Genomic DNA, 27,037 nt, shown 5'->3' with positions numbered 1-27,037 from the left:
GGGGGTGCCCAGTATGTCCCCATATGGCACCCAGTGTGGCCCCATAGAGCAGCCAGTGTGTCCCCACGGGGGTGCCCAGTATGTCCCCATACAGCACCTGGCATGTCCGCATGGGGCACCTAGTGTGTCCCCATACAGCAGCCAGTGTGTCCCCATGGGGCACCCAGCATGTCCCTGTATAGCAGCAGCCAGTGTGTCCCCATGGGGTGCCCAGTATGTCCCCGTACAGCACCTGGCACGTACCCATGGGGTGCCTGGTGTGCCGTGGACAGCACCCAGCGTGTCCCCATACAGCACCCAGCGTGTCCCCATATGGCACCCAGTGTGGCCCCATACAGCAGCCAGTATGTCCCCATGGGGTGCCCAGTGTGGCCCCATACAGTGCCCAGCATGTCCCCATGGGGTACCCACTGTGTCCCCATACAGTGCCCGGCGTGTCCCTGTATAGCACCCAGCATGTCCCCATGGGGTGCCCAGTATGTCCCTGTGTGGCACCCAGTGTGTCCCCATACAGCACCCAATGTGTCCCCATGGGGTGCCCAGTGTGTCCCTGTACAGTGACCAGCATGTCCCTGTATAGCACCCAGCCTGTCCCCACGGGGCGCCCAGTGTCCCCCCACCGTGCAGCTCCCAGCACCCCCCCGCGCAGTGCCCAGCACCCCGGGCTATTTCTGTGCCGGGCCGGGCTCCCGGCAGCCCCGGCTGCGATTGGGTTTCCCGGGGGCTTTGGGCCTCTATATTTAGGGCTGACGAAGCTGCATCCCGCTGGGACCGGTGTCACCCGGTCCTGGTTTGCCCAGGGCCACCTGCGGCGTCCCCCGGCTGTGCCGTGCCGTGGGGCAGGGCTTGGGGTCAGCCCCACGGCTGGGACGGGACCCCGGTGGGGGGATAGCTCTCCAGCCGGAGCGGGGCGGTGGGGGGCTGCGGGGGGGCTGCAGCGGTGCCCCGCTGGTGCCCATTGGGACGGTGGCAGCTGAGGCCAGTTTCGGAGAAGGAGCTTTAAAAATACCCCTTGTTCTCATGGTGCCGGCAGCCGGGGAGGGCGGGTGGCCCCATGACGTCCCCATCGTCCCCACTGGCCAGAGAGCCATGTCTGCCAGGGAGGGGACACGCTGCAGCTTCCCGGGGGGAGCCGGGGCTGGAACCGGGGGTCTCCGCGTGGGGCTGAGCACCTTCTGGAGGAGGGGGTCACCCCATCTGACCCCCAGAGCGAGGGTGGGGAGGGGGCAGTGGGTGGGCACGGCAGAGTGGCAGGCGGGGGGGGTGTCCCATGCCAGCTGGGGGTTGTATCCGGCACCCCCAACCCCATCCCTTGTCACCCACACCCCCAGCCCCACAGTGTCCCTTGTCACCTGCCCCCCCCCCATCCCATCCCATCCCTCGCCTCCTGCCCCCCCGCCTCACCGTGCTCCTCGGGGCACACGTGGGTGCCCCATGGCTGGGGCTGGCGGTTCCCCCCCGGGGGGCATTGGGGCCACGGGCAGTGCCTTGTCCCCAGCACCATTTGCCCTGTCCTGGGGGGAGCAGGATGCTCCTGCCTGGCCTGTGGCCCCGTGGGGTGGCCATGGCCCGTGGGGATGCCGTGGCCCGTGGGGTGGCCGTGGCCCGTGGGGTGTCTGTGCCCCGTGGGGCGGCTGTGCCCCATGGGGATGCCGTGCCCTGTGAGGTGCTGCGGTCTGTGGGGCAGCCACGTCCCATGGGGGTTCCATGCCCCATAGGGCGGCTGTGGCCCGTGGGGTGCCGCGTCCGGCGTTCCCGGCGGGTGTCGGGGCGGCGTCCGGCTGTTCCTTTAAGGGTTGGGCGGGCTGGAATGTCCCGCCGTGTCCCGTGTCCGTGTCCGAGCCGGACTGGGCTGTGCAGGGCTGCGCAGTGGCCGGACACGCCGGCCGCCGGACACGCCGGCAGCCCCCAGCCCTCGCCCACCGCCGCCACCGCCGCCCCCGCCCGCCATGGCCACCTACAACCTGGGGTGCCTGCCCCCCAACCCCGAGGAGCAGGACTTCATCCAAGCCTACGAGGACGTGCGGGAGCGATACAAAGGTACCGAACCCCCCGGACCCTGCCCCACGTGGGGGTCCGGGTCGGGGGGGGATGGGACCGGGGGGGGGAAAGCAGCCAGCCTGGGGGGGCCACCCGGGGAAAGCTCAGCAGCTCATTCCCATAATAGGGCACGTCAGGCGCTGCCGAGGCCCCTGCCAGCACCCGGCTCAGCCCTGCCGGCACCCGCGGGGCGCTGCCGGGAGCCAGGTCCCAGCACTGGGGAGCAGGGACCCTGCCAGATGCCCCCCCTCAGGGGCTGCCCCTGGACGCTGACCCCCTGCCCCCCCCCCCCCAGGGTGTTGGTGCCCGTGCCAGACTCGGCATGGACAGGCAGGGGTCCGTGCCCATGGCACCCCTGGGCTGGACGGAGGCTGCCGGTGGGGTCTGTGGCACTCAGGGCAGCGTGCCGGGGTCGGGGGTGGCAGAGGATGCCACTTGCGGGGCTGGAGGGGTGGCAGGGAGGGGGCAATGGGGGGGGGGCTGCATCTGGGGGTGAGCATAGCCAGGGCAGGAGCTGGCACCCTGGGGTGCCCGGCAGCCCGGGAGGGGCACAGGGGACAGGGCACAAGCGCCGGTGCTCGGCGGTGGCATAGGTAGCATTGGCATCTCAGGGCACAAGCACCGGTGCTCGGCAATGGTATCGGTAGCATTGGCATCTCGGGGCACGAGCGGTGGTGCTCAGCGACGGTATCGGTGGCATTGGCATCTCAGCAGCTGTGCGGTTGCCCCGATCTCTGGCAGTGCCCCTTGGGGTGGCGGGGCCGGCACGTGGCTGGGGGGGGGCCCGGGGTGGCTCCGCGTGGGGCTGGCAGCCTCCCACAGCCATGCCCTTACAAGGGGAGCGAGAGCTGCCTGTGCGCTGCCTGCGCGCTGCCTGCCCCTGCCCCTGCGTGGCCGGAGCTGCCTGGGGGTGCCCGGGGGGCATTCCGGCTGGAGGACCTGCCCCGGGCACGGGGAACCTCTCGCCCTCGTGGGGCTTCCCCAGGGGGTCCGTGGGTGAGACCCCCCAACCCACTCGCCCGCACAGCTGGTCGTCGGGGGTGGCTGGTGCCGCCAGCGCCAGAGCCCTGGGGCTGAGCCCGCCGTGCCACGAACAGCCACGTTGAGGGTGGCGGGGGCAGGTGAGCTCTGGTTTGGTGCCACGGTGCTGTGGATGGGTGCGTATGTGTGCGTGTGTGCCGTCGCAGGCTGGCCCTGGCCCCGGCGCCGGGTGGTCCCTGCTGCTCCCGCCGCGGTGTCCTGGTGCGTGAGGGTGGGCGCGTTGGCCTTGCCAGGGTGGGACCCCCACCGCCGGGCAGGACAGGCAGTGGGAGCGGGTGCCTGCCCTCCTGCAGCCCCCTGTGCCGGGCTGTGCCACTGCAGGTTGGTGCCGCGGCCTTGGCCGGGCTGTCCCCTGGCTGAGGAGCCGTCGTGTGCTCGGTGCTGCCGGCGGGTGCCGGAAGGAGCTTGGCCCATCCAAGCCTGGCAGAGCCCCGTGAAGGGCCTGGTGCCGCTGCCGGGTACGGTGCACGGTTTGGGGAGCGGGTGTCCCTCGGCAGGGCCAGGGCACCGCGGGGCGGCTCAGCCGGCAGATGCTGAGCACGTGCCGGGGGGTTGTGGGGGGTCAGCAAGTTTGGTGCCATGGGCCCTGCAGGGCAGGTTCGGGTGCCTGGCTGTGGCACGGCCGGGGCCGGTTGTGCCCAACCCGGTGCAGCTGCTGGCACCAGGTTTGGGCAAGTTGAAATGCAGAGGAAGGTCCAGCCTGGCTGCGCCGGGGTCTGCGGAGGAGCCGGCGGGGAAGGGGACACACAGAGGTCTCCGGCAGCAGTGCCGCAGCCACGGTCCCGGCAGCCCGTGGGTGACCACAGGCTTGTGGTTTGCCAGGAGGGGATGGGCAATGCTGGGGCTCAGCCGGGTAAGCTGGGAAGCATCAACCCAGCCTCGGGGCTCTGCAAAACGCGGTGACGCCACCGCGGAGAGGAGACGGTTGGCAGGGAGCCCATCGCAGCAGCCGGTACCTGTTGGCCTGGGCCAATGCCGCTGGCACGTGCCGTCCCCGAGTCTCTGGAGCCCTGCGGGATCTAGTGCCAAGGCCCAGCAACAGGGGCTTTGCCGGGGGCAGTGCCGGGGGGGGGCACGGTCTGCGCCGGCAGCACAGGGCACCGACGTCCTGCCGCAGCGGGGGCTGGCAGCAGCCGGGCGAGGGGACGGTCTGCCATGCATTGGTGGCAGGATGGACCCCGGGCGAGCGGGGGTCTTAGCTGCTGCGGTGAACGGGTTGCAGCGGGCGGTCGTGCTGCACCAGCGTCTGCCCGGTGCTGGGCAGGAGCAGGCGGCGGCCATTGCCAGGAGAGCTGCACCGCGGGATCCCCGGCCTCCATCCATGGGGCGGGCACTGTGGGGCAGGGGGCTGGCAGAGCCGGCAGCGGCCCTGGAAGCAGGGCAGGGCACCGGGGTAGCCGGGGGTGCCGGGTGCCGGTGTCCCTGGGCGAGGCGGGCGGCAGCCGGCTGTCACGGCAGGCTGGCGAGCGTTTGCCGGGCCGCCTCGTGGCTTCCCGATTAGAGACGTTATCGCTGCGCAGTGCCGGGAGCGCGCCCGGCAGGAACCGAAACCTGGCCGGGGGCCAACACCACCGCCACTGCCGCTGTCACCGCCGACAGCCGGGGCTTTCCGGACGGCCTCGGCACGGTGCTCCGGTGCCGGCTCCATCTGGCGTCTGTCGCCCATGTGGGGGGCAGCCGGACCCCTGAGCCCCCCCAGCCCCACGGCCGTGTGGACGGCCCCGCCGGGCAGCCGGTTGTGCCGGAGCAGAGCTGGGGGTCCCTCATGGCAGCGGTGGGGCTCTGGCCCAGGCTGGCCGGCGGCCGGAGCTGGCCGCAGTGCGGCGCAGGCGGCGGCAGTTCCCGGCAGGGCCCGGGGTTGGCGCGGCCACGCGGAGCCGCGAGGCCGAGGCTTGGCGCTACCGCCGGCCTCCAGGCCCGTGGCACCGTGCCGGGGGGCTGCCCGCCAGCCCCCCGCTGCCACCGGGCAGAGCAGCCGGGGCAGAGCCGTGGTGCCGGGGATGGCAGGAGGAGCGGGGTGCGGGGGGGAGGGGGGGGCTGTGGGGGGGCCAAATGGGACACCCGCTGCCGGCTCTTGGGGTGCCGGTGCTTGCCCCGGGGTGGGGAGCAGGGCTGGGGGGTCCCACCAGAGGCAGCTGGTGCTTTTCCGAGGGCTGCGGGCCGGGGGGGGGGCAGTGCTGGCTGTGTCCCCCCGGGGGGGTTGGGGCAGCCACAGGCCCCCGGGCACAAGGGGGGATCTGCCCCCCCCCCCCCCCAGCTGCGACTGGGTTTCGGTTGGGCTGGGGGGTGTGTGCTGCGGGGGGGGGGGGGGATGATGCGGTGGGGGTGGGGTGATGCTGCAGCGTGGGGGATGCTGGGGGGGGGGGATGCTGCAGGGGGACCTGGACCCGTGTCCGGGGCGGGGGGAGACAGGCTGGCTTTCCCTGAGGACAGGCATCCCCTGTCCTGTGTCGTTTCCCCCCCCCCACCCCAGAGGACAGACATCCCATCCCCAGCAGTGCTCGTGGGGGGTGCGGGGGGGTCTGCTCTGTCTCTCCCCGCTTTGTCCCTTGTCCCGCTGGGCTGCCAGCGCGGGCAGAGTTGGCTCCTAGGCCCGATGCCATGGTGATGGGCCCTGCTGCCAGGGCTGTGCCGGGCCAGGATGGGCGAGGGGGGGGCTGATGGGGGGGGGGCTGTGCTGTACTGGTTGGGGATGGGGGGGGCCATGCTGATGGGGGGGGTCTGTGCTGATGGTGGGGTCTGTGTTGTACTTGGTGGGGATGGGGGGGTCATGCTGGTGGGGGGGGCTGTGCTGATGGGGGGGGCTGTTGTACTTGGTGGGAATGGGGGATCATGCTGATGGGGGGGGTCTGTGCTGATGGGGGGCTGTGCTGTACTCGCTGGGGATGGGGAGGTCATGCTGGTGGGGGGGGTCTGCTGCACTGGGTGGGAATGGGGGGGTCTGTGCTGTTGGGGGGTCTGTGCTGATGGGGGGGACTGTGCTGTACTGGGTAGGGGTGGGGGGGTCTGTGCTGTACTGGGTGGGGATGGAGGGGTCTGTGCTGATGGTGGGGTCTGTGTTGTACTTGTTAGGGATGGGGGGGTCATGCTGGTGTGGGGGGTCTGCGCTGTACCGGGTGGGAATGGGGGGTCTGTGCTGATGGGGGGGGTCATGCTGACGGAGGGGGTCTGTGCTGACGGAGGGGGCTGTGCAGCTGGAGGAGCCCGTACTGTACTGGGGGGGGTCTCTACCGTACTGGGGGGGGCCGTGCTGACGGGGGGGGGCGGGGATGCGGGGCCGGTGCCCGGCAGGTGCGGATGGGGGGGTGTGGGGGTGTGGGGGGGGAGGTGGGCCGGCCCGGGGCGGGGGGGGGGGGGGCGGGCGCGGTGCCGCAGCGGCGGGTGGGCTGCGGCGGGGCGGGGCGGGGCGGGGCGGGGCGGGGCCGGGCCGGGCCGGAGCTGCGGGAGCGGGCGGGAGCGGAGCGATCGGCCATGGAGGCGTCCCGCTCCATCCACCACGAGATCATCTCCCTCAAAGGTACCGGGGGGGGGACACACACACGGCCGCCCCCGGGGCTAGGTCCTGCGGGGGGGGGGGCAGCCCCGGGCTCGGGGCTCCGGCCGCATGCCGGGGGGCTCCGGCCTCGCCCCTCTGTGCCCCTCTGGCAGCTGCCTGCAGCGCAGGCAGGAGGAGCAGGGGGTCACCCATCCCACCGAGGGTCACCCATCATCTCACCGGGCTGCCCCGGCATCACCCGGTCCACGCCGGGCCCCGCCGGGTTGGCGAGACGTGCCGGGGAGCCGAGCCGTGCCGCAGAGCCGGGGCGCTGGGGCGTGAGTAACGGGCACCCGCCGATGCCGGTCACGGGGGCCGCTGGCCGCCACCGGCCGGCGTGTGACCGCAGCGGGCGGGCAGCCACCGCAGGGTCTGTTATCCCGGGCTGGGGCCGGCTGGCAGGGACCCCGGCGAGGGTTGGGGCGCAGCCGGGCAGGGGGCTCACTCTGGAGTGGCCGGCAGCCGTGGCAGTGCCATGGCGGTGCTGTAGGCCCAGCTGGGGGGAGCCCAGGCTTGCCCCCTCCTGCAGAGCCCGGGCTGCCGGCAGGGCTGATTTATGGTGAGAACAGGCACGGCCGGAGGACCCCCGCTGGCCCCGGCCTCATTAATAACCCGGCCCTGGCCCAGGCCCATGGTGCCCCCCGGCCCCCCCCGGCCCTGACCGCGGTGCCCTCCGCAAACAGCCGTGCCTTTGTTCATGCCTCGGCACGGGGAGCCCTCCGGTCCCGCCAGCGCCAGCCCTGATGGACCCCGGCACCGGCACTGGCACCGGGAGGGGAGCGACGGGCCCACGGCCAGGAGCTGCTGCCCGCAGGGCCCTGCCTCCACCGCTGCCCACCCGCCTGCCTGCCCGCCTGCTTGTCCCGAGATTTGGGGGTCTGCAGCCTGCCAGGCTGCACAGGGTCTTTGTGGGTCAGACCCCCCAGGCAGTTTGTCAGAGGGGTGCAGGGCACAGGGGGTGCAGCAGGGCTTGAGGGGGGGGGTGAGCCCAGTGCCGCGTGCCGGCAGCCGGTGCCCCCCTGGATGCTCGGCGTGCGATGTTGGGGCTTCGCGGGCTGCGTGCCAGAGCCGGGAGGAGGAGGCGGTAAGGCAGAGGTGTGATCTGTGGGGCCGGTACCGGCTGCGGCAGGGCTGGCGGTGCCGGGATGGCCTGAGCCGGTGCTGAGCCAGGCGCGGGGAGGGCAGAATGGTACCTGGTTCCCGAGTTGCACCCAATGCTCTCCGGGGTGCACCCGATGCTCCCCGGGCGGTGTGCGGTGGGTGCGGGGAGGGTGCTGGCACCGTGCCCGGCATCCCTGGCGGACGGGTGGCGTGGTGGGGGGGGGGGCGGCTGGACGCTGGAGCCGGCTCCACTGTCACATCGCGTTGGATCACTGCGGCGGGCGCTGACTCTGCATTTCCCGGTGGACGGCGCGGCCGTGACCTGGCTGCGGGGCCTGGGGGTGCGGTGGGGTGCGGGGTGCCATGTCCTGGGGGGGGGGGGGCCACGCTTACAGGGAGATGCCCCAGCTGTGCCCACACTCGTGCCCCTGCGCCATCCCTGCACCCACCGACATGGGCCCGGGGGCCCGGTGCTGGCTGGCGGCAGCGGGGTGGGGGGCCGGTGCTGGTGGATGTGTGGGGCAGGAGGCGGCTGCGTGGGGGGGGACACGGGTCCCCACACTTGCAGGGAGCCAGGCCGCGGCTGCAGCGAGGCACGGGGAGCACCGTGCTGGCTGCACCGGCCCTGCACCGTGGCCTCCGTGTCCCCCCCCCCGGCTGTCCCCCCCCCGAGGGGGGACCGGTTGGTGCAGGCACTGGGGGAGCTGCGTCCCCACAGGCACTGTCTGCCTGTCTGTCTGTCTGTCCTGGGTGGGACAGCGCGTTCCCCTGCCCCTCCCTGCCCTCTGGTTCCCCCCACTCCCAGGCTGCAGGGTGGGGAGCGCGCCGGGGGTCTGGGGTGGCGAGGGGTGTCATCACTCCTGTCGCCAGCCCTGCCGGGGGGGCACGGCTGGGCAGCACCGGCAGTGCTGCAGCCAGGGCTCCTGTGTCCCCACACCCCGGGGGGGCTGCAGCTGGGAGTGCACTGCCCTGCACGGGGGTCCTGGCAGGCAGCCCTGGGCTGGAGGCCCTCCCCGCATGCCAGGCCAGCTGCCACCCATTGCTCTCCCCCATCACTCACCCCCCATCCTTCCCAGCCCTGCCGGGGTTGTTGGGGTGCCGTGTGCCGCGGCACACCGCAGAGGTGTTGGTGCTGTGGGGCCGTGGCGGGGGATGTGCTCCCTGGGGCTGGGCACGCTGCGGGGGGGGCTTGGGCACATGGCTGATGCTCTTTGAGGCGGTTCACTTCGTGGGGGGAGTGGGTGCCACGCTCCTGCGCTGGGGGTGGGTGGGTGCCCCGGTGCCCCCACTGCTCCTGGCCCCTCGTCTCCTGCACCGGGCTGTGGCGGGGGCCCTCGGGGGACGTGGATGGGGGCTCCGCTCCTCCTGCCCACCCTCTCCCCCCAAGATCAGAGGAAGAGGGAAGTTGTGCAAGGCCCGGTGTGGGCCCCCCCCCCCCGGCAATGCCGGCGCGGCTTACATCACCCGTTCCCGTGGGTTTGGGGCACGCAGGGCCCAGAAGCTCTGGAGTGGGCGCCCCGCTGGCGTGAGCATGGCCGGGACTGTGCCAGGGTCTCTGCTCCCCACTGCCTTGCCGGTAAATCTCGGCGCACTCCATTGCCGCCCCATTCCTGGTAGTGCCGTCAGCAGGGAAGGGGGTGCCGGGGACGGTGCTGGTGCTTCTGCAGCTGATGCTGTCCCCAAGGCCACGGTGTCCCCCAGCCCACCCCCCAGACCCCCACCACTGCCAGGGGGGGTCCTGCTGTGGTGGTCGCAGCGTCCCCCTGCCAGGCTGCCCTGGCTCCACCGCACTGGGCTGGGGGGGGGCATAGGACCCCTGGCGGGGTGGGGGCCAGGCATGGCAGCAGCTGTGGCCCTCTCCTGTTTTGGGGCTGTGGGGCTGGGATCCCCCGGGGTGTGGGGGAGCCCCCGGGTGTGGGGAAGCCCCCAGGCTCCCAGGGCACCCCGGGCCGTCCCAGTGTCCCTCTTGCTCTTGGCACCGGCGCTGGCACATGACGCGAGGAGGAAATGATCCGGCTGCCCGCGGGCCGGCTGCCGGCACCCACCCGCCTTCTCTCCCAGGGGACCTGGGTGCGCCCGTGGGGTGGGGAGCCCCCGGTGCTGGGGGTCCTGGGTGCCGGGCCTCTCCCCACGGCGGTGCTTGGGGTCCCCAGCCGGCGTAGTGGGGGGTCTGCCGGGGGTCCCCGCGGTGCCAGTGTGTGGGCGACAAACGGTTGCCGGTGGGGTGCTGGGGACGGCCGCGGGTGGCAGCTGCCTCGTCCCCACCTGCCATCTCTGTGGATGAGCGCCTGGGGGGGCTCGGCGGGGTGGGGGGAGGCGAAGCTGTGCCAACGCCGGGGCCGTCACCCCGGCTGCTGCAGAACAGCTGGGACGTGAGGATGGGTGGTCTCCCGGGTGCTGCAGGGATGGGTGGTCCCCCCGGGGGCGGCAGCCCCCCCGCCCTGCACAAACGGGCAGGAACGGAGCAAATATTGACGTTGGCAGGATGCGGCCGCGGGAGCCCTGCCTGCCGCCCTGCCTGCAGCCCTGCCTGCCGCCCTGCCTGCGGACCGGCGGTGCGGCTGGCTCCGCCGGACGGGATGCTGCCGGGGGGGCGAGGGGGCCACGTCCCCGGGCAGGTGGTGGCCGCCCCCGGTCCCCCCCGTTCCCCCCCCCGGGCTGAGGGGTGTCCCGTCCCCCCTCCCCGGGCTGAGGGATGTCCCCCCCCCCGAACTGAGGGGGGTGTATGTGTGTGTCCCGGTCTGAGGGGTGTCCCCCCCCCCCCGGCAGCGGGGCGGGGCGGGGGGGCGGTGTCGGGGGGGGGGCGGGGAGGGACCCGCGGGGGTTCCCGGGCGGGAACCGGCCGGGTGGGTCGGGAGCGGGTCCGGCCGGGGCCCCCCCCCCCGGGCGGCTGGCGGGGCCGGGGAGGGGCCGCTGAGTCAGGGCTGGGCCGAGTGGCGGGTGCCCCGGCCCCCCCCCCCCCTCCCGGGTCCCCCCCCCCGGCCCGGGGGTGGAGCTGCCGCCAGTCTGCCCGCCGCAGGCAGCCAGCGCCGCGCCGAGCCGTGCCGGGCTGTGCCGGGCCATACCGGGCTGGGCTGGGCTCTGCCGAGCCGTGCCAGACCATACCGAGCCGTGCGAGACCGTACTGAGCCGGGCCGGGTCGTACCGAGCCGGGCTGGGCCATACTGAGCCGTGCCAGACCGTACCGAGCCGTGGTGAACCGTGCCAGACCATACCGAGCCGTGCCGAGCAGCGGTGAGCCGTGCCAGACCATACCGGGCCGCGTCGAGCCATAACCGAGCCGAGCGGAGGCGTGCCGGGCCGCGTGCCGTGCCGAGCCGCGCCATGGTGGCCGGGATGCTGATGCCGCTGGAGCGGCTGCGCGCCATCCTGGAGCTGTTGTTCCGCGAAGGCGTGCTGGTGGCCGAGAAGGACCCCCGGCCGCGGCGTGCCCACCCGCAGCTGCCCGGCGTCCCCAACGTGGAGGTGCTTCGTGCCATGGCCTCCCTCCGCTCCCGCCGGCTGGTGCGAGAGACCTTCGCCTGGCGGCACTTCTACTGGTACCTGACGGACGAGGGCATCGCCTACCTGCGCCAGTACTTGCGCCTGCCGCCCGAGATCGTCCCGCTCTCCCTGCAGCGTACCCGCCGCCCCGCCGCCCCCGCTCGACGTCCCGCCGCCGACACCGCCGACACCGCTACCGGTACCGGCAGGGCACGGCCCGCTGGCGGCGACCGGCTCTACCGCAGGAAGGAGGAGGGCGAGCGGCACGTGGAGCCCATCGCCGCTGCCACCGCTGTGGGGGGAGTGTCCCAGCCGCCCCCCCAGTCCGGCCCAGTCCCAGGTATCAACCAGCACCTGTGGGAAGGGGCCCTGTGCCGGCACCCCCGGGCTGGGCGGGAGGAGGGTCCGTCAGCCCTTGCCCCTGGGTGTCCCCTGGGGTCCTCTCGTGTGTGTGGGGGCACCTTAACCCTTCTGCTCCCAGGGGAGCTCTGCAGCCCCCATGAGCCCCGGGTACTGAACTGATGCCACGTCTCCCCCCGTCCCCCCCCCGCTGCCCCTCCTGCCTGGCCAAGGTCAGGGGCGGGGGGCAGCTGCAGCCCCTGTGCTGCCCAGGATGAGCCTGGGGAGAGGGGGTGCTGGGGGGGGGGCCTTGGGGACTGCCATGCCGCCGTGCATCCATGGGGACCCCGTGGCTCAGGAGAGCCCCAGCTGTCCCATGGGGTGAGGGGGGGGGCCGGGCCCCGCTGGTACCCCTGCCTGTGGGCCAGGCATGGGGGGGCACGCAGTGCTGGGGCCCGGGTCGTCCGTGGGGGGGGCCGGCTGTGCCAGGGTGCAGCAGGGCAGCTCCCCGGGATGCCCCAGGGGGGTTGGGCAGGTGGGCTGCTGGGGGTCTCGCTGCTGCCGGCCCCCCCCGGGCTCCCCACAGTGGGCAGGGGGCTGCGCTGTGGGGGGGCTGCATTGTGTAGGGGGGTCTGTGCCGTGGGGTGGCTGTGTCGTGGGGGGGGGGGGTCTGTGCCTTGGGGGGCTGCACTTTCGGGGGGGTCTGTGCCGTGGGATGGCTGTGCCATGTGGGGGGGGGGGTGTCTGTGCCTTGGGGGGGCTGCGCCCCCAGGTCCCCACTGTGCACAGGGTGGGTCCGGACGGATGGACAGACAGACAGCAGCAGCTGGGGTGGGCAGGGCTGTTGGTGGGGAGGGGGCTGCCTGCGGCCGGGGGCTGCGGGGGGGGGTCGTCCTTCCCTCGCCCCCCAGTGACACGCGATCCCGACACACGATCGGCGGCAGCTGGATCCGGCGCGGGGGCTGCGGGGTGTCCGCCCCCCCTCCCCCGGGCGGGGCAGCTGCCGCCGGCGCCCCGAGGCCGCGGTGAGGGCCCCTGCTGCCGGCCCCCCCCTCCTCGCTGCCGGCCCCCCCCCGCCCCGCTGCCGGCCGTGACTCAGTCCCGCAGCCCCTGGGCAGCCGCCGGTCCAAGTTTCCAGCCCGAAGGCGCCGGGCCCGCTCCCTGCCAGCGCCGTGAGTCACTGGGGCCGGGTGGGGGGGGGACGGCGGGGGGGGGGGCGGGCCCGCCTGCACGCGTGGGCTGCGCCCTTCTGCGTGGACCCGCCCCGCCGCAGCGTCCCCTGCGCTGCCCGTCCCTCTGCTCGCCCCCAGTTCTGCCCCGCTCACCCCCCCCCATCTCCGCACCCCCTTCCCGGGGGGGGGGGTTTGGGGGAAATGCCCGAGCTCTTCCCCGGGGGTCGCACCCCACGCTGGGCTCCGGGCCCGCGGAGCTGGGTGCTGCGGAGCTGGGGGGGACGGGGGACCGGCAGTGGGGCTGGGTGCTGCCCGAGCCCCTGCCCGCCCCTGCGTGGGGGGGGGGGGGGCGGGGCGGGGGGGGGGTCCCCGTGGGACGCGGCCGCGGAACCCCGGCCCTTCCCGGGAGCCGGCCGTTCCGCCGCTCCGGCGGATCCGGGTCCGGGTTTTCCCTCCGCTCCGGGGAGCCGCTGCGGGAAAATCAGGCCTGGATTCCGGGCTGGCGGGGACGGGGTCGCGCCGGCGGCGGGGGCCTGCGGGGGTCCCCGCGGGGCGGAGAGGGTCCCGCTGCCGCCCCCCTGCCCCCAGCCCCAGCCCGACCCCCGGCCCGGCGGGGCTCGTTCCTCCACCGGCGGGGCCCGTTTCCAGGCCATTAGTGTCTCCGTAATTAACTCCCCGAGGTGGGCGGCCGGGTTAACCCCCCCGGCGCCGGGGGGTCCGGGGGTCCCGGGGTGCCGCGGCCGCCCCGTCCCGCCCCCACCCGTGTCATGTTCTAACTCGGGCTCGGTGACGGGCCCCGGTTATTTATATCGGTGCCCGCTCCCTGCCCGCCTTCCCCCCCCCCCCCCCCCGCCGCCGCCGCCACCGGCGGAGCCGCGCTGCGTCCTCGCTCCGCGCTGCCCGCTCCCTGCCTGCTCCCTGCCTGCGTCCTGCCTGCCCATGAAGGTCGTGCCGGGTAGGTGAGACCCGCTGAGCCGAGGCGGCGGGGCGGGGGGGGGCAGGCTGGAGACGGGGGGGGGGGGGGGGGCTGGCGCCGCCCGGACGGGGCATCCCGGGATATAAAAAGCCGGGATGTGAGTGATGGGGGCGAGCGGACCGCGGTGGGGGGGGGGACACAAGGCGGGGGGGGGGGGAAGAGACACGACACGACGGCGACGGACCCGATCCTGCCGGTACAGCCGGCAAGAAGGCGTCTCCCCCGCCGCGGACCGGGAGGGGTTAAGGCGGAGCGGGAGCTGCCCCGGGGGGGGCGGGCGCTGGTGCGTCCCTGCCCCGCCGAGCCGTTCCGAGCCGTGCCGTGTCGTGTCGTGTCCCCATGGAGGACACCGGTTCCCTCTTCCCTTCGCTGGTGGCCGTGGGACACGCAGCATCCCTCGCCCTGGTCTGGTACTGGCGGCGGCGTGCCGAACCGGGGGATGCAGGTGGGCTCGGCCCCTCGCCCCGCCCATCCCCGGGGAGGGGGGGGGAGCCGGGGAGGGTGGTGGAAAGGAGGGAGGGACCTGCTGCCCCGGTGGGTGGTACTGGGGGGCTTTAGGGGGGGACCCCCACCTGCCGGGGTGGGAGAGCATCCCGGGGTGGGGAGGGGGCTGGGAGGGGGATGCAGCGCATCCTGGTACCCAGGGTGACTCAGCAGCGCTGGAGTGTGACCCCCCCCCCCCCGACACCATTAGGGCTGGGGGTCCCGGCAGCAGCCCCCCACCCCGGCGCGGATGCGTCAAGGGGGCTGGACGGGGGGCTGTGCCTCCCATCCAGCCCCCTCGATGCACCCGCGCCGGGGTGGGGGGGCTGTCACCCGAGCCTCCCTAGCATCCCCAACCCCCTTCCCCATCATTTTTGGGGATCTGACAGCCCAAATCTCCCTGCTGGGGAGCAGCAGGTGTTTTCCCGAGGCGTGAAGGTGCCAAATATTTTTAAGGAGAGGGATCTGGTGACAGGAGGGATGGTGGGGGCCCAGGAGGGACACCGCGGCATGCTGGCTGGCCTGGCCGGCTGCGGGTGGGAGCATTGGTGTCAGATCCCGGTGTTTGGCAGGGATGCGTGTCCCTGCGGGAAGGGCGGGCAGGGCTGGCCGGTGGACAGGCAGCTGCCGATGTGGGCAGGTTATATTGCGGGTTCATGGAACCCCCCCCACCCTTTCCCACACCGTTGTCTTCAGCTCTGTGCCGGCAGCCGCCGCTCGTGAGCAGCGTCGTCCCCCCCCCAAAAGTCGGGGTGAGCGATGGCTGCTGGGGCAGCGCAGGCAGCAGTGGAGGGGCAAAGCTGCCCGCTGCGGGGGTGCGGGCAGGGGCTGCCCGCGGTGCGGCACGCTTGTGCCGCAGAAGGGCTGGGCTGGCTGCGGCCGGGCTGGACGGGGACTGCGGTCGGAGTGCGGCTGCGGCCAAGTGCCGGGGATCCCCACACATCCCCACCGGCGCAGGCTGCCATCCCCGCCAGCAGAGCCGGGTCCTGGGGTCCCACAAGACCCCTTGTGCCCGAAGCCGGGGCGGCTGTGGCCGCGTGCATCCCTCCTGCCAGGGCCACATCTGCGTCCGCTGTGATGCTGGCAGCTGTGGGGCGAGCCGCCGTGGTCCCGGCCCCCCCCCCGTGCCGCAGTCCTGGCCCCCCCCCTGGCACTTTCCAGGGCGTTGGCTGCGGTTTCCGTTGATCTGTGTGCGGCACTGGGAGCTGTCACGCTGCCTGCTTCGTGCTGCCGGCTTCGTGCTACCGGCTCCGGGACGGCCCCGCTCCCCTCTGTCACGGCAGCCGAGCTCGGGAAACCGCGGGCTCCCGCTCGCCGCGGTGAGCCGCGCCGGTGGGAGATGCTGCAGCCATCCCGGCGGCGAGCGGCCTGGCCTGCCTGTGCCGCTGCCTGCGGTTAGCCCGGCTGCCAGATAAAGCGGACAGGGCACCTTGATGGAGCCCCGGGCTGCTCCCCGCCGGGGGGGGCCGCTGTCCCTGGCGCCTGCCCAGGGCTGTCCGAAGGGCACCCCCAAGGTCACACCTGCCGGGGCCCATCATCCCCGCCACGCTGTGCCGCGCCGTGCCGTGACCCCCCCCCCGAGTCCCAGGGGGCTCCGGCGGCGCTGACCGTGCTCAGCCCTGCCCGGTTCTGTGCCTCACCGATCCCTCCTGGGCCCGGGGCGGGGGTCCGCCTGTGGTCCCTGTGCCATGCTGTGCCGTGGCGGTGTGGCGGGCGGGGACGCGGCGCGGTGAGAGGGGTTTATTTTTGAGTATCGTTCCTGTAATAGATGGGGGGGGGCAGGGGGGCTGCCTCGGTGCCCGCGAGGGGCTGCCCGGCCGCTCTCGGTTGCAGTTTCGTCACCGTGTCGGGGCAGGTGTTTACCCTGGGCACCGCAGTCCAGCTGGTGCTCGTGTCCAGTTTCTCCGTCCCCGTCCCCGGCCAGGCCTGCGGCTGTGCCTGGCTGCCGCGGGGGGGGGGGGGCCATCCCTATCCTGCAGCCACCCGCCACCCTGGGGAGAAACCAGGAGGCTCGGGGGGTGCTCCGGGAGAGCCTGGGGTGCTGCTGCGGGCTCGGTGCCCCCTGCTCCCCATGCCCCGAGCAGAGACACCCACCGGGGGGGGGCAGCGTGGGGGGAGCCCCAGGCCCATCCCCAGGTGAGGCCAGACCCCCCCAGTGCTGCACCCCTGGGTGCTGCGGAGCCGGAGGGGCTGGGATGGAGCAGGGACCGGGGACGGTGGCGGGTTTGGGATTGCGGGGGGGTTGGGGCCAGGTGGGGAGGGGAGATGTGGGGGCCGTGGCACGGTGTCCGTGGCAGAGCGCGGCAGGTTAGCGGCGGCAGAGCCGGCTGGTTTCGGCGGCGGCAGAGCGAGCTGTTTCGGCAGCAGGATGCCGGCTGTTTGTTTGGGCCCCACTCCGGTTTCCAAGGCTGCCAAAATTGTGGCCAGAGACGTGGCGGCAGCAGCAGTGGGCGGGGGAGGCCCCCAGAGGTTTGGGAACCCCCCCTGTCCTCCCCCCACCCGCTCTACTCAGCTTTTCCACCGCGCTGGCGGTTCTGGCTGTGCCAGGCCGGGGGGCCGGGGGGGTCGGACGCTGCCACCGGCTGCAGCTTGGCCGGTGACTCACCGGCTTTGCGGGAAACGGCTCTGGGCCGGGGTTGGCAGCAGCCGGGCTCCCCGGCACGGGCCCCGGCCGGCGTGGGGAAGCTCTTCCCGGCGCTGTCCCACGGTCTCCGTGTTCCTGCCTGCGTTTCAGGGGCTCCCCGTTGGGCCGGGCTGCCCAGTGCCTGGGGGCCAGCCGTGGCAAACATGGCGAGGCCGTGGCAAGCGTGACGGGAGCAGCACACACATCCCAAAGGAAGCGTGTCCCGGTTGCAGGCGGTTTCCTGCTCGCTGGGTGCTAATTGCCCCAGCCTGGCCCTCCCCGCTGCTCCCCAGCTCCTTATCTTTGCGGCACAGATGGGATGCCTGGCGCAGTGTCATGGGGCAGAGCCATGGGACGGGCACTGTGCCGTGCTGTTCCGTACCCAGCCACCACAGCCAGGCGCTTGTGGCCAGCCTGGCGTCTCCCATCTGGGTTGCGCCACAGCTGGGTTTTGACACGAGACACCCCCCCCCCCCGCCATGCCCCGGCAGGGAGCAGGCTGACGGGGATGTACCGAGCTCCGGTACCCCTCCTGGCACCCAGGGTGCTGCCAGGGGCTGCGGCAGACCCCGAAACACCCGGGCTTCTCCCTGCCTGGGGGTCCTGCGCCATGCCCGTGCGCGTGCCCGTGCCCGTGCCCACTGGTCCCAGCACCCTCTCTGCTGCCGCTCGGCCTGGCTGGCCGCCGCGCTCTGCCCACGGCCGCTGCGGGCCAGAGGGGATCCCGGCGGAGCGCCCCGGGGGTGGGCTCCGTCCCTGGCCGGGAGCAGGGCCGGGAGTGGGGCCGGGAGCAGGAAGAGCCGGGCCTGGCAAAGGCCGTGGGCTGTCTGAGTCACCGGCCACGGCACGGCTCTCCTCCAGACGCGGCCGAACGCCGAGCGGAGCGGTGGGAGCCGGAGCCAGGGCTGTGCCGGGACGGCGCGATGCTTTTCGAGCTCTGCTGTTGCTGCTGCTGTGGGCGAGAAGGCAGGTGGCCCATGCGTGCCGGGACCCCGGCGTGGGGTGACGCCGTGGTGGCATCCCTCCGAGACCACCGTTCTCCGCGGGAGGCTCCTTCCCGGCACAGCTCCGCTCGCCTGCGGTCCTCGCCCTGCACGTGCCGGGGGGCTGTGGCCGGGGCCCCACGAGCGGCACCGGGGCTGGGGGGCTGTCGGACGCGGCGTGGGGCGCGAGGTGCTGGCGCAGGGAGTCCCGGCAGCTCCCCGGGGTGGGGGGGTTAGTGCCGCGGGGACCCGCCGGCAGATGCGCCGAGGGCTCCCCTCTGCACGGGGACCCTATGGGTGCCCCCCCGCAGGGGCTGGCCCTGCTCCCCTCACACTTGTGGGGCAGGAGGCGGTGGGGGGGGTCTGGGGGGGGTGATGCTGGGGCAGGCAGCCGGGGCAGAGCCTGCCTGCAGCGGCAGCGCCAGGGGGGCAGGAGCTGCTTCTCACCCACCCCGGGAGCTCGGTGTGTGGGGAGGGGGGGGATGGGAGGTGGGTGCTGGAGATGTTGGGGTGCCCCGTGGCTGCAGTAATCAAGGGGGGCTCCTGGGGGCTTGCGCCAGGCTCAGGAAGGTGTGGGCAGCTGCCTTCGGCTCACAGGAGCGGGGTGCTGGGGGGGCCTAGCCCTGCCTGCAGCGGTGGGAAGGAGGGGGCTGATCCCCCTGCCTTTGGCCGGGCAGAGGGGTGCGTGGGGGGGAAGGGGTGCAGGGGGTATCAGGGTGCAGCTGGGAGAGGGGACGGCGGGTGGGCTGGGGTGGCTGGGTGCAGTGTGGGGAGAAGGGTGCTGGGGGGCACTGGGTGCAAAGGGGAAGGGGTGCTTGGGTTTAGGGCTGCAGGGGAAGGGGTGCACAGGGGAAGGGGTGCACAGGGTTAGGGGTGCATGGATGCAGGAGAAGGGGTGCAGGAGAAGGGGTGCACAGGGTTGGGGTGCATGGATGCAGGAGAAGGGGTGCAGGAGAAGGGGTGCACAGGGTTAGGGGTGCATGGATGCAGGAGAAGGGGTGCACGGGGTTAGGGGTGCAGGAGAAGGGGTGCACAGGGTTAGGGGTGCAGGAAGCGGTGCACAGGGTTAGGGGTGCAGGGGTGCAGGAGAAAGGGTGCACGGGGTTAGGGGTGCAGGAAGAGGTGCACAGGGGAAGGGGTGCAGGAGGGTGCACGGGGTTAGGGGTGCAGGGAAGGGGTGCACAGGGTTAGGAGTGCAGGAAGGGTTGCACAGGGTTAGGGGTGCAGGGGAAGGGGTGCACAGGGGAAGGGGTGCATGGATGCAGGAGAAGGGGTGCACGATGTTGGGGTGCACGGGAAGGGGTGCATGGGGTTAGGGGTGCACTGGGTTAGGGGTGCAGGAGAAAGGGTGCGTGGGGTTAGGGGTGCACAGGGTTAAAGGGGTGCACGGGGTTAGGGGTGCCGGCTGCTCGGGGCACAGGGTCCCCAGCACAGGGGTCCCCGCTGCGGGAGGAGAGGGGGTCCCGCCCGGGGGGACGCGGGGGATCCCGGGGCCGGGGGTGCCGGGCAGGCGGGTCCGCTGCGACCGGCGGAGCCGGGGCCGCCCGGGGGCGGGACGGGACGGGGCGGCGGGGCGGGGCGGGGCAGCTCCGACTCGGGCCCCGGCCCCCTTGCCGCCCCGTCGGGAGCCGTCGGGTGCGGAGCGAGCATGGAGGGCAGCCCCTTCGCCCCCGGTCCCGGTCCCGGGGGGGGGCTGGCTGAGCGGCGGCTCCGAGCCCGAGAGGCGACGGTACCTGAGCGCCCGGCTCTGCTGCGCCGGTACGTGGGGCGGCGGCGGGAGCGCGGCCGGGATACGGGAGCTGGCCGGGACCGGGGTGGGGGGGGGACGGGGGACGAGCCCCGCGGGACCGGGCCGGGCCGGGACTCGATCCCGGGGAGGAGCGGGGACCCCGGGGACGGGCAGGAGCGACGCGGGGGGGGGGGGGAGGAAGGAAGGGGGGGGCGGGGCCTGCCGCGGGAGCCCCGCCCCCTAGAGCCGAGCCGAGCCGAGCCGAGCCGAGCGGAGCCGAGCCGGGCCGGGCCGGAGCTGGCGGGTCGGCTGGGGACGGGGCCGTGTGTGCCCGTGCACTGCGCGGGGTGGGGTGGGGGGCTGCGTGTGCACACGCGTGTGTGTGCACGCGTGTGCGGGCACGCGTCTGTGTGCGGGCACGCCTGTGGGTGAGGGTGTGCCCACGCGGCTCTCCCAGCCTCCCCCCCGCACCCCACTCCCGGGGGGGTCCCCCACCGCTTCTGGCTGTCCCGGGGTGACCCCGGCCCCCACTGCCGTGCCCGTGGCCCAACCGGTCCTGCCCCCCCCCCCCCCCCCCCCCCCCCCCGAGCCGTGTGTCGCTGCAGGGTGACCCTGGCGCTGGCACCGAGACCCTGGCGCCGGGTGCCCGCGGCCCTCGGCACCCAGCCGGCATCCCCGCCACGGCTTCCCCGGCGGGACCGGCTCGGGGTGTCCCCCCCGCAGGCCCCCCACCCACCCCTGGGTGCAGCCGGGTTCCCCACGGGCTGGTGGCGGGAAGCACCCGTGGCATTTTCACCGCCTCGTCGTCCCGGTCGAGGCACGACGCGTCGGCTCGGCTGGGGCGCGGAGCTCTTTCCCGCCAACCGCCTCTGCCAAAACGGGCGGGCGGCAGCGGGTGCAGGGCCCCGGGGGCTGGTGGGGGCCTCCCGCCCTGGTAATCCCCCTGCGGCGGTGGGTGCTGGCAGCCATCCGGTGGCAGCACCTGTTTCCTGCCCACAGGCGGGGGGGGGGGTGCCCGTCGCGGTGCACGGGCACCGGCTGCAGAGGGGAGAAGGCCAGCTCGGTCGGACGCGCCGTGTGCCGGTGCTTGGCGGGGTCCCCGGGTGCTCTTGCGAAGCCCCTCGCTGTCCCGTCACCCGCAGAGGGTGGTGCCGAACCCCTGGTGCCGGCCGTGGTTTTGGGGGTGCTGCCGGTGGTCCTGCCGCCAGGACGGGCGCTGGGGGCGGCCGCAGCCCCTGCCGGCTCCCGGCCGGCGGGGAGATGCCGTGGGAAGGAGCTGGGCCGGCCCGGCTGGGTGTTGGCACCTGCGGGGCCTCGGAGCCGAAGGCTGAGGCAGCTCCTGCCCGTCCGGCCTGGCCGGGCTGGCAGCTGCCTGCGACGGGAGCCCTGCCTGTCCCAGGGGCTGTGCCAGGCCTTCTACCTCTTCAGATCTTCAAAGCGCCCGCGCCGCGCCGCCGCCTGCCGCGTCCCCTCCCACGCTGCCCGCCGGCCTGCCCGCGGGCCCCAGGTGCCTCCTGCCTGCGGCGGCATCGGCATCACGGAGAGGAGCCCGTGTCCCTGTGCCGAGGGCGGTGGCTGTCCCCGGGGATGCTGGCTGGGCTCCGGCTCGGCTCCGCCGGGAGCTGCGGCAGCCCCGGGGACTCGGGTGGGGCCAGCGCGAGGCTGCGGGGCTGTCACCGGCTTGGGGACGCGGGTGCCGGTGCCGTGGGCGGGGGCGGGCGGCGGCGGTGGGGGGACGCTGGCGGCCATTGCGTGAGCGAGCACGGGTGGGGGGGGGGTCCACCCCGTTGCCTTGCCCTGGGAAGTGCTGGCTGTGCCGGGGCGTGCCGGAGCCGGTGGTGCCTCCTGCCTCCTGTCCGGCCCTCGCCGGCAGCCTGCGCCGCTCGGGTCTCGCTGCTCTGCCGCCATGCGGTGCCCGGGCTGCTGGTGTCGTGCTGGAGGGTGCCACGGTGGGAGCGGTGCCGGCAGCTGTCGCGGCCCTCAGGGTTCACCGCTGCAGCAGGGAGAGTTCTTGGCTGCGCTGTCCGGATCCCTCCGGAGCCAGCACCAGTATGGCACGTCTGTGTAGAAGGAGGCGGAGCGGCTCAGCCGGCAGCGTGTGAGCGCGGTGCCAGCCCCGTCCCCGGCCGTGCCAGCGCCCGGGCGCAGGTAGAGGAGCATGAGGTGCCACCGTGCATTCCCGCCCTGGTAGTGCCGTTGCCCTGGCCCCTCTCCCCCGCCCCATCGGTGATGCCGTCGCCCCTCGTCCCGGCGCCCACGTGCTGGCTGCAGCGCGGTGAGCTGTAGCTCCGGTATGTCCCTACCCTCTGACGCGTGCTGGCGTCAGCCGGGCTCCCGGCGCTGCCGCGGCTCCGCGCACCAGATGTGCTCCGCGCCAGATGTGCTCTCGGTGGAAAATGTGCGTGCGGAGCCCGTTGCCCGCCCGCATTCCTCAGCGGCCGCCCTGGCCCTGCCCCAGCGGGCAGCGGGCCGGCAGAGCGGCGCGGCCTGTGCCGGGCTGCTTCCTTCCCGGCAGCGGGTAGCCTCTGCCTGCAACCCGGCCCCTGCCAGGCCTGCCCGTCTGCGACCTCCCGCCGGCCCTGCCTTGCCACCCAGCTGCCTGGGGGGATCCCGGACCCCCGGGCCACGGTCCCGCCGCTGCACGGTGGCCTCTGCCAGCGCCGTCCCTGGCAAAGGGGCGCGGGAGCGAGGGGGGGGGTCTCGCAAACCCGAGAGGGGCTGCGGCGTCAGCACCCCGTGCCTGGGGAGCGGGACACCCTCTGCCCCGGCCTCACCGCGCACCCCAAACCCTGCCAGCCCCCCCGTGCCGCCCAGCTCTGCGGCCCTGTGCCCGGCTCCCACGCGGCTGCTCGCCGCCGGCACGGCCGAAGCTGGGCAGAGCTGAGCCCCCGGCAGTCCCCGCTGCCGGCAGAGGTGGGTGCCGGCGGGTGCTCCCCATGGCGCCGCTCGGCGCCTCGGGCAGGGCGCGCCGGTCGGGCCGTGAGTCACGGCGGGACGATGCGCTGGCCCCCATGTCCCTTGGACTCCACGCAAGGGTCGGGCTGTGCCCGCCGGTGTTGGCGTTGGCACCGGCGCTGCGTGTGCAGGATGTGGGCGCTGGCCTCTGTGCCGGGGCCGCGCCAGGCTGGCAGCGCTCGGGGCGCCTGCGGCTGCACTTTCCCCTGCTGCCTGCAGCCCTGCGGTGGATGACATGGCTGCCGCGGGTGCCACAGCAGGGCTGCCGGCCCCGTGCCGCCCCGAAGTCCCCGTGGCACCCCGAGATCCCTGAGCGGCGGGGTGTGGAGGGCAGGGAGCAGAGCGGCCGTGGGCTCCCACCCTGTGCCACCCCCCCTGCTCAGGGGTCCCTGGAGCTGGGCTCACCAAGGAGGGACGCGTGGCCGGGCTGGGTCCTGCACGGTCCCAGGTGGGACGTGGCAGCCGGTGGGGTGCGAACCCTGAATCCTTCCGGCGGTCCCCAAAGCCGGCGGTGTCACCGGCGAGCACGGCGCACGCCCGACGGCCGCCCGCGCGGCAGGAGTTGCTCCATGGTGGTGCATCCCTGGGGAGGGGGATTCCTCCTGGCATCCCGTGCCGGCGTCGCTTGTGCCCCCGTCCCACGCGAGCACCCCGTGGGTGCCCGTGGGGCGCAGGGGTGGGGGGGACGAGGCGCCGGGGACCTTGGGTGCTCTTCCGGGGTGCTCGGCCGGGAGCAGACCCGCTGGCGGGAGGCATGGGCCTGGCTGTGCCGGAGGCGGCACAGGAGCGCCCGGAATGCGTCGCCGGCAGCGCCGGCTGGGGCGGAGGAGCTTGGCTTGGCTCCCCGAGCCAGCGTGGGTGTGGGGACGGCACCTCCCCGCCTAGGGGGTCTGTGGGTCTCAGGCCCCCTCTCCAGCCTGGGGGTCCTGCAGCCCTGGGGATCGGGAACCCGAACCCCCCCGGGAGGGGCACTGGGGCTCTGAGCCCCCCGAGTGTGGGACTTGGGAGCAGGGCTTGCAAACCTGGGGGTCCTGAGCCCCCAGACTGTGGGGACCATGGGTCCTACAGCTCCGGGGCGTGGGGCTGGGGGTCCTGAGGACCCTGGACTTTGGAACCGAGTGGTGCCAAGACCCCTGGGGAGAGGGCCTGGGGGCTCTCGGAGGTCCCAACCGGGGGACTGGGGGGCTGTGGCCCCTGAGCATGGGGACAGGGGTGTCCTGAGGACCCTGGGCAGTGGGACAGGATGTCCTGAGCTTGTGAACCTGGGGGTCCTGAGCCTCCTGGGCTTGGAAACATGGGGGTCCTGAGACCCCGGGGTGGGGGGACCAGGAGTCCTGCAGCTCCGGGGCACAAGGCTGGGGGTTTCTGAGTACCCCAGGCATTGGGACTGGGAGTCCCAACCCCGCCCCCCGGGCTTGCAGACCTGGGGGTCCCCGAGGCCTTGGGGTGGGGGGGACCAGGGGTCCTGCAGCTCCGGGGCATGGGGCTGGGGGTCCCAACGGCCCCGGGCTTGCAGACCTGGGGGTCCCGAGGCCCCAGGGTGCACTGTGGGGGTCCCCCTGGGCGGGCGCGTGGGGTCCCTGCCCCATCCCCGTAGCCCCCAGGCGGCTCCCGGGGCATGGGGAGGAAACGGTTAAGCAGAGCCGTGGGCTCGGGGAGGTTTCCTGTGGGCAGGATCCGTGCCCGGGCGTGGGGAGGGAGGGAGGGGAACCCCAGTCTCCTCCCTGGGGCCGCCCCACACCTCGGCGGGAGGGAGGTGTCGGCAGGGACCGGGCTGGCAGCACGGGCAGAGCGGGAGGCGAACCGAGCTGCGTCGGTGCTCAGCGCGGGCAGCGGCGGCGGCCACCATGTCCCGGCAGCGACTGCGCAGCCAGGAGGAAGGTCTGGCTGCGGGACAGAGGACGGGCTCGGAGGACAACCTCTACCTGGCCGTGCTGAGGGCCTCCGAGGGCAAGAAAGGTAGCGGGACCCCGCGGCAGGGGCGACGGCGTGGGGCGCGGCAGCTGCCCTCCGTGCGACCACCCCGCCGTCGCAGCGGCGTGGGCCCTGTCCGGCAGCATGGGGGGCTGGTCCCTGCACCCCGCGCCAGGGCGGACCCCCACGCTGGGGTGGTGTCCCCTGGGCAGGCTATGGGGCAGACCCCCACGCCGGGGCGGTGTCCCCCAAGGCAAGCTATGGGGCAGACCCCCACATTGGGGCGGTGTCCCCCAGTGCAGGCTGTGGGGGAAAACCCCCATGCTGGGGTGGTGTCCCTTGGCAGGCCGTGAGGCAGACCCCCACGCTGGGGCGGTGTCCCCCAAGGCAGGCTATGGGACAGACCCCCATACTGGGGCAGTGTTGCCCTGGGCAGGCTATGGGGCAGACCCCCATACTGGGGCGGTGTCCCCCAAGGCAGGATATGGGGCAGACCCCCATACTGGGGCAGTGTCCCCCAAGGCAGGCTATGGGACAGACCCCCATACTGGGGCGGTGTTGCCCTGGGCAGGCTATGGGGCAGACCCCCACACTGGGGCGGTGTCCCCCAAGGCAGGCTATGGGGCAGCACCGTGGGGCTAGAGCTGGTCGTTGGGACCAGGACCAGCAGCCCCCCCGCGGCCATGCAGTCAGGGTGCGGGGTCCCCGTGTCCCCACGCCGGCGCCTGTCCCCATCCGCGCCGTGTCAGCGCTGCCCGCGGGCACGAACACTTCCTCCCACGCCCTGCCCGTCCTGCCTGCAGCATGGCCACGGCCCGTCCCTCGGCATGCCGTGGGGCTGGGCGCCGACGGCCGCGGCTCACCTGGGTGTCGAGGATTCTTTGGGTGCGGGTCCTGCCGGGGCAGGCGGTGTGGGAACGCTCCCACCTCGGTGCGCACGTACCCACCGGGCGAGCGTGCCCCACGTTTCCTTCCTTCCTCCCGCACCGCTGCCACTCCCCGGCCATCGCTTCCCTGCCCGTCACGCCCCGGCCTTGCCGCCGAGCCGCCCGTGGGTCCGGCGGGGACGCGGTGTCCGGTGTCCCCGGGTACCGGTGCGCTTACCTGGGAAGGGTGGGTGTGGGCCGGGCGCCGGCCATGGGGCGCTGGGTGCTGCATGGGCAGATCCCGGCACGCTCCAGCGGGGCAAGACCTGGCACGCGCCATCCTGGCCCCGCCGGATCGCCACGGCGTGGGCAGGGGGGGTGTTGCGGAGGGGTGGTGGCATCGCCCCACACACCTCGGGGTGTCCCCTCCTGCCACCAAACCCCTCCTTGTGCCGGGCTGAGTGTGGCAACCGGCCATCCTGGGTTCGGCGGACGACGCTCGGGGTCTTGGAGGGGGAGCGGGGCGAGGAGGGCGATGCTGCCCCCCATGGGGGACGGGAATGGCGAGATGGGTGCTCGTTAGCGGGGTGCACGGGATGGGTGCTCGTCGGCGGGGGGGGGGGCTGCGGGTGGGGCCGCCTGGCTGCGGGCAGTGCCAGCCCGGGTGCCCAGCTCCGTTGCGTCAGCTGTCGCCATCCCATCCCCTAATGACAGGGCAGTGGACAGGGAGTGCCCGTAGTCAAGGCCCCACGGCCCTGCCATGCCTGCTGGGGACACCCTGCCTGCAGCGTGGGCAGCCCCCGGGGAGTCCCGGGCTCTGCCTGCCGCTGCCCGTGGGAGCAGGAGGGAAAGCTGCCGGCTCCGGGTGACGGGTCCTGGGGGGTCCCTGTGGGTGCCCCCGGAGGAGCTGCCCCGGACGGGGCTGATCAGCCCCTGGGTCTTTCCCCACTCTGCACGCGCCTGGGGCGGCCGGGAGCAGCATCAGTGCCCCACGGCCCCTGCAGCTACAGCTGGGCTGGGGGCAGGCCGCCTGGGCTGTGCCGGCCGCCCCTGGGCTTGTCCCTCCCCTGTCCCATCCCACCCTGGGGGTGGAGCATGCTTGTGCCTGGGGTTGCAAGGACACCCTGGGGCTTGCCCCCGATCCCCTACGCATCCCACTTGGGGGTTGAACATGCCGTGCCTGGGGTGCAGGACACCCTGTGGGCTCATCCTGATCCCCTCCACATCCCACAGGGTGAGCATGCTGTGCTGGGGGTGCAGACACTCCATGGCTTGTCCTGATCCCCTCCCATCCCACTCAGGGTAACATGCCGTGCCTGGGGGTGCAGACACTCCATGGGCTTTGTCCTGATCCCCTCCACATCCCACTCAGGGTAACATGCCGTGCCTGGGGGTGCAAGACACCCCGTGGGCTCGCCCCCGATCCCCCACAACGTCCCACTGGGCCATGAACACAGCGCCTGGGGCTGTGCTGGGGCGGCTCCCTGGTCTCCCCGCTGTGGTTCGGCGGCGGGGGCGGGGGGGGGCTCAGGCCAGGGCTGGGCAGCCTCCCCCCCCTCCCCGCTCAAGGCATTGCTTCTTGCAGGCATTGCTCAGCATTGCTGGGCTGCGGTGGTGCAGGCACGCAGGGGCCGATCCACATTAACTGTTTCCTTCCCCTTGCACGCCCCGTGACTCACTGGCGGCTCCCCAGAGCGGTTGGCTCATCGCTTCCTTCCTCCGCCGGCGCTCCCTGCCAGCCATGCCGCCGGCGGGGCCCGGCTTCTTGCCGGCAGCACCGCCGCGCTGGGAGCTCTG

At 73.8% G+C, this 27,037-nt stretch overlaps 1 protein-coding gene across 27 annotated transcripts in view; it reads left to right on the top strand.

Moving 5' to 3' along the window:
* PLEC (plectin) overlaps positions 1-27,037 on the top strand; it is a 68,965-nt gene that overhangs the window by 8,227 nt on the left and 33,701 nt on the right. For 4 of the 27 annotated variants that reach the window (XM_030011559.2, XM_030011556.2, XM_030011558.2 and 1 more), the window contains exon 1: positions 10,781-11,540. The exons of 6 other annotated variants lie outside the window; for them this stretch is intronic. In XM_030011559.2, coding sequence (XP_029867419.1) covers positions 11,042-11,540 — 499 coding nt within the window. In that variant the 5' untranslated portion in view covers positions 10,781-11,041. Of the gene's footprint in view, positions 1-1,899; positions 2,041-6,527; positions 6,599-10,780; positions 11,541-13,571; positions 13,667-13,986; positions 14,133-17,588; positions 17,760-19,430; positions 19,535-24,222; positions 24,420-27,037 lie in introns of those variants that run through there. 17 more of the 27 variants (XM_030011571.2, XM_030011568.2, XM_030011569.2 and 14 more) reach the window with 8 other exon arrangements.

This window comes from Aquila chrysaetos, chromosome 4, assembly GCF_900496995.4.
Source record: "Aquila chrysaetos chrysaetos chromosome 4, bAquChr1.4, whole genome shotgun sequence".
NCBI lineage: Eukaryota > Metazoa > Chordata > Aves > Accipitriformes > Accipitridae > Aquila > Aquila chrysaetos.
Note: the sequence above shows the minus strand (reverse complement) of the source record. Positions and strands in the feature narration are given on the sequence as shown.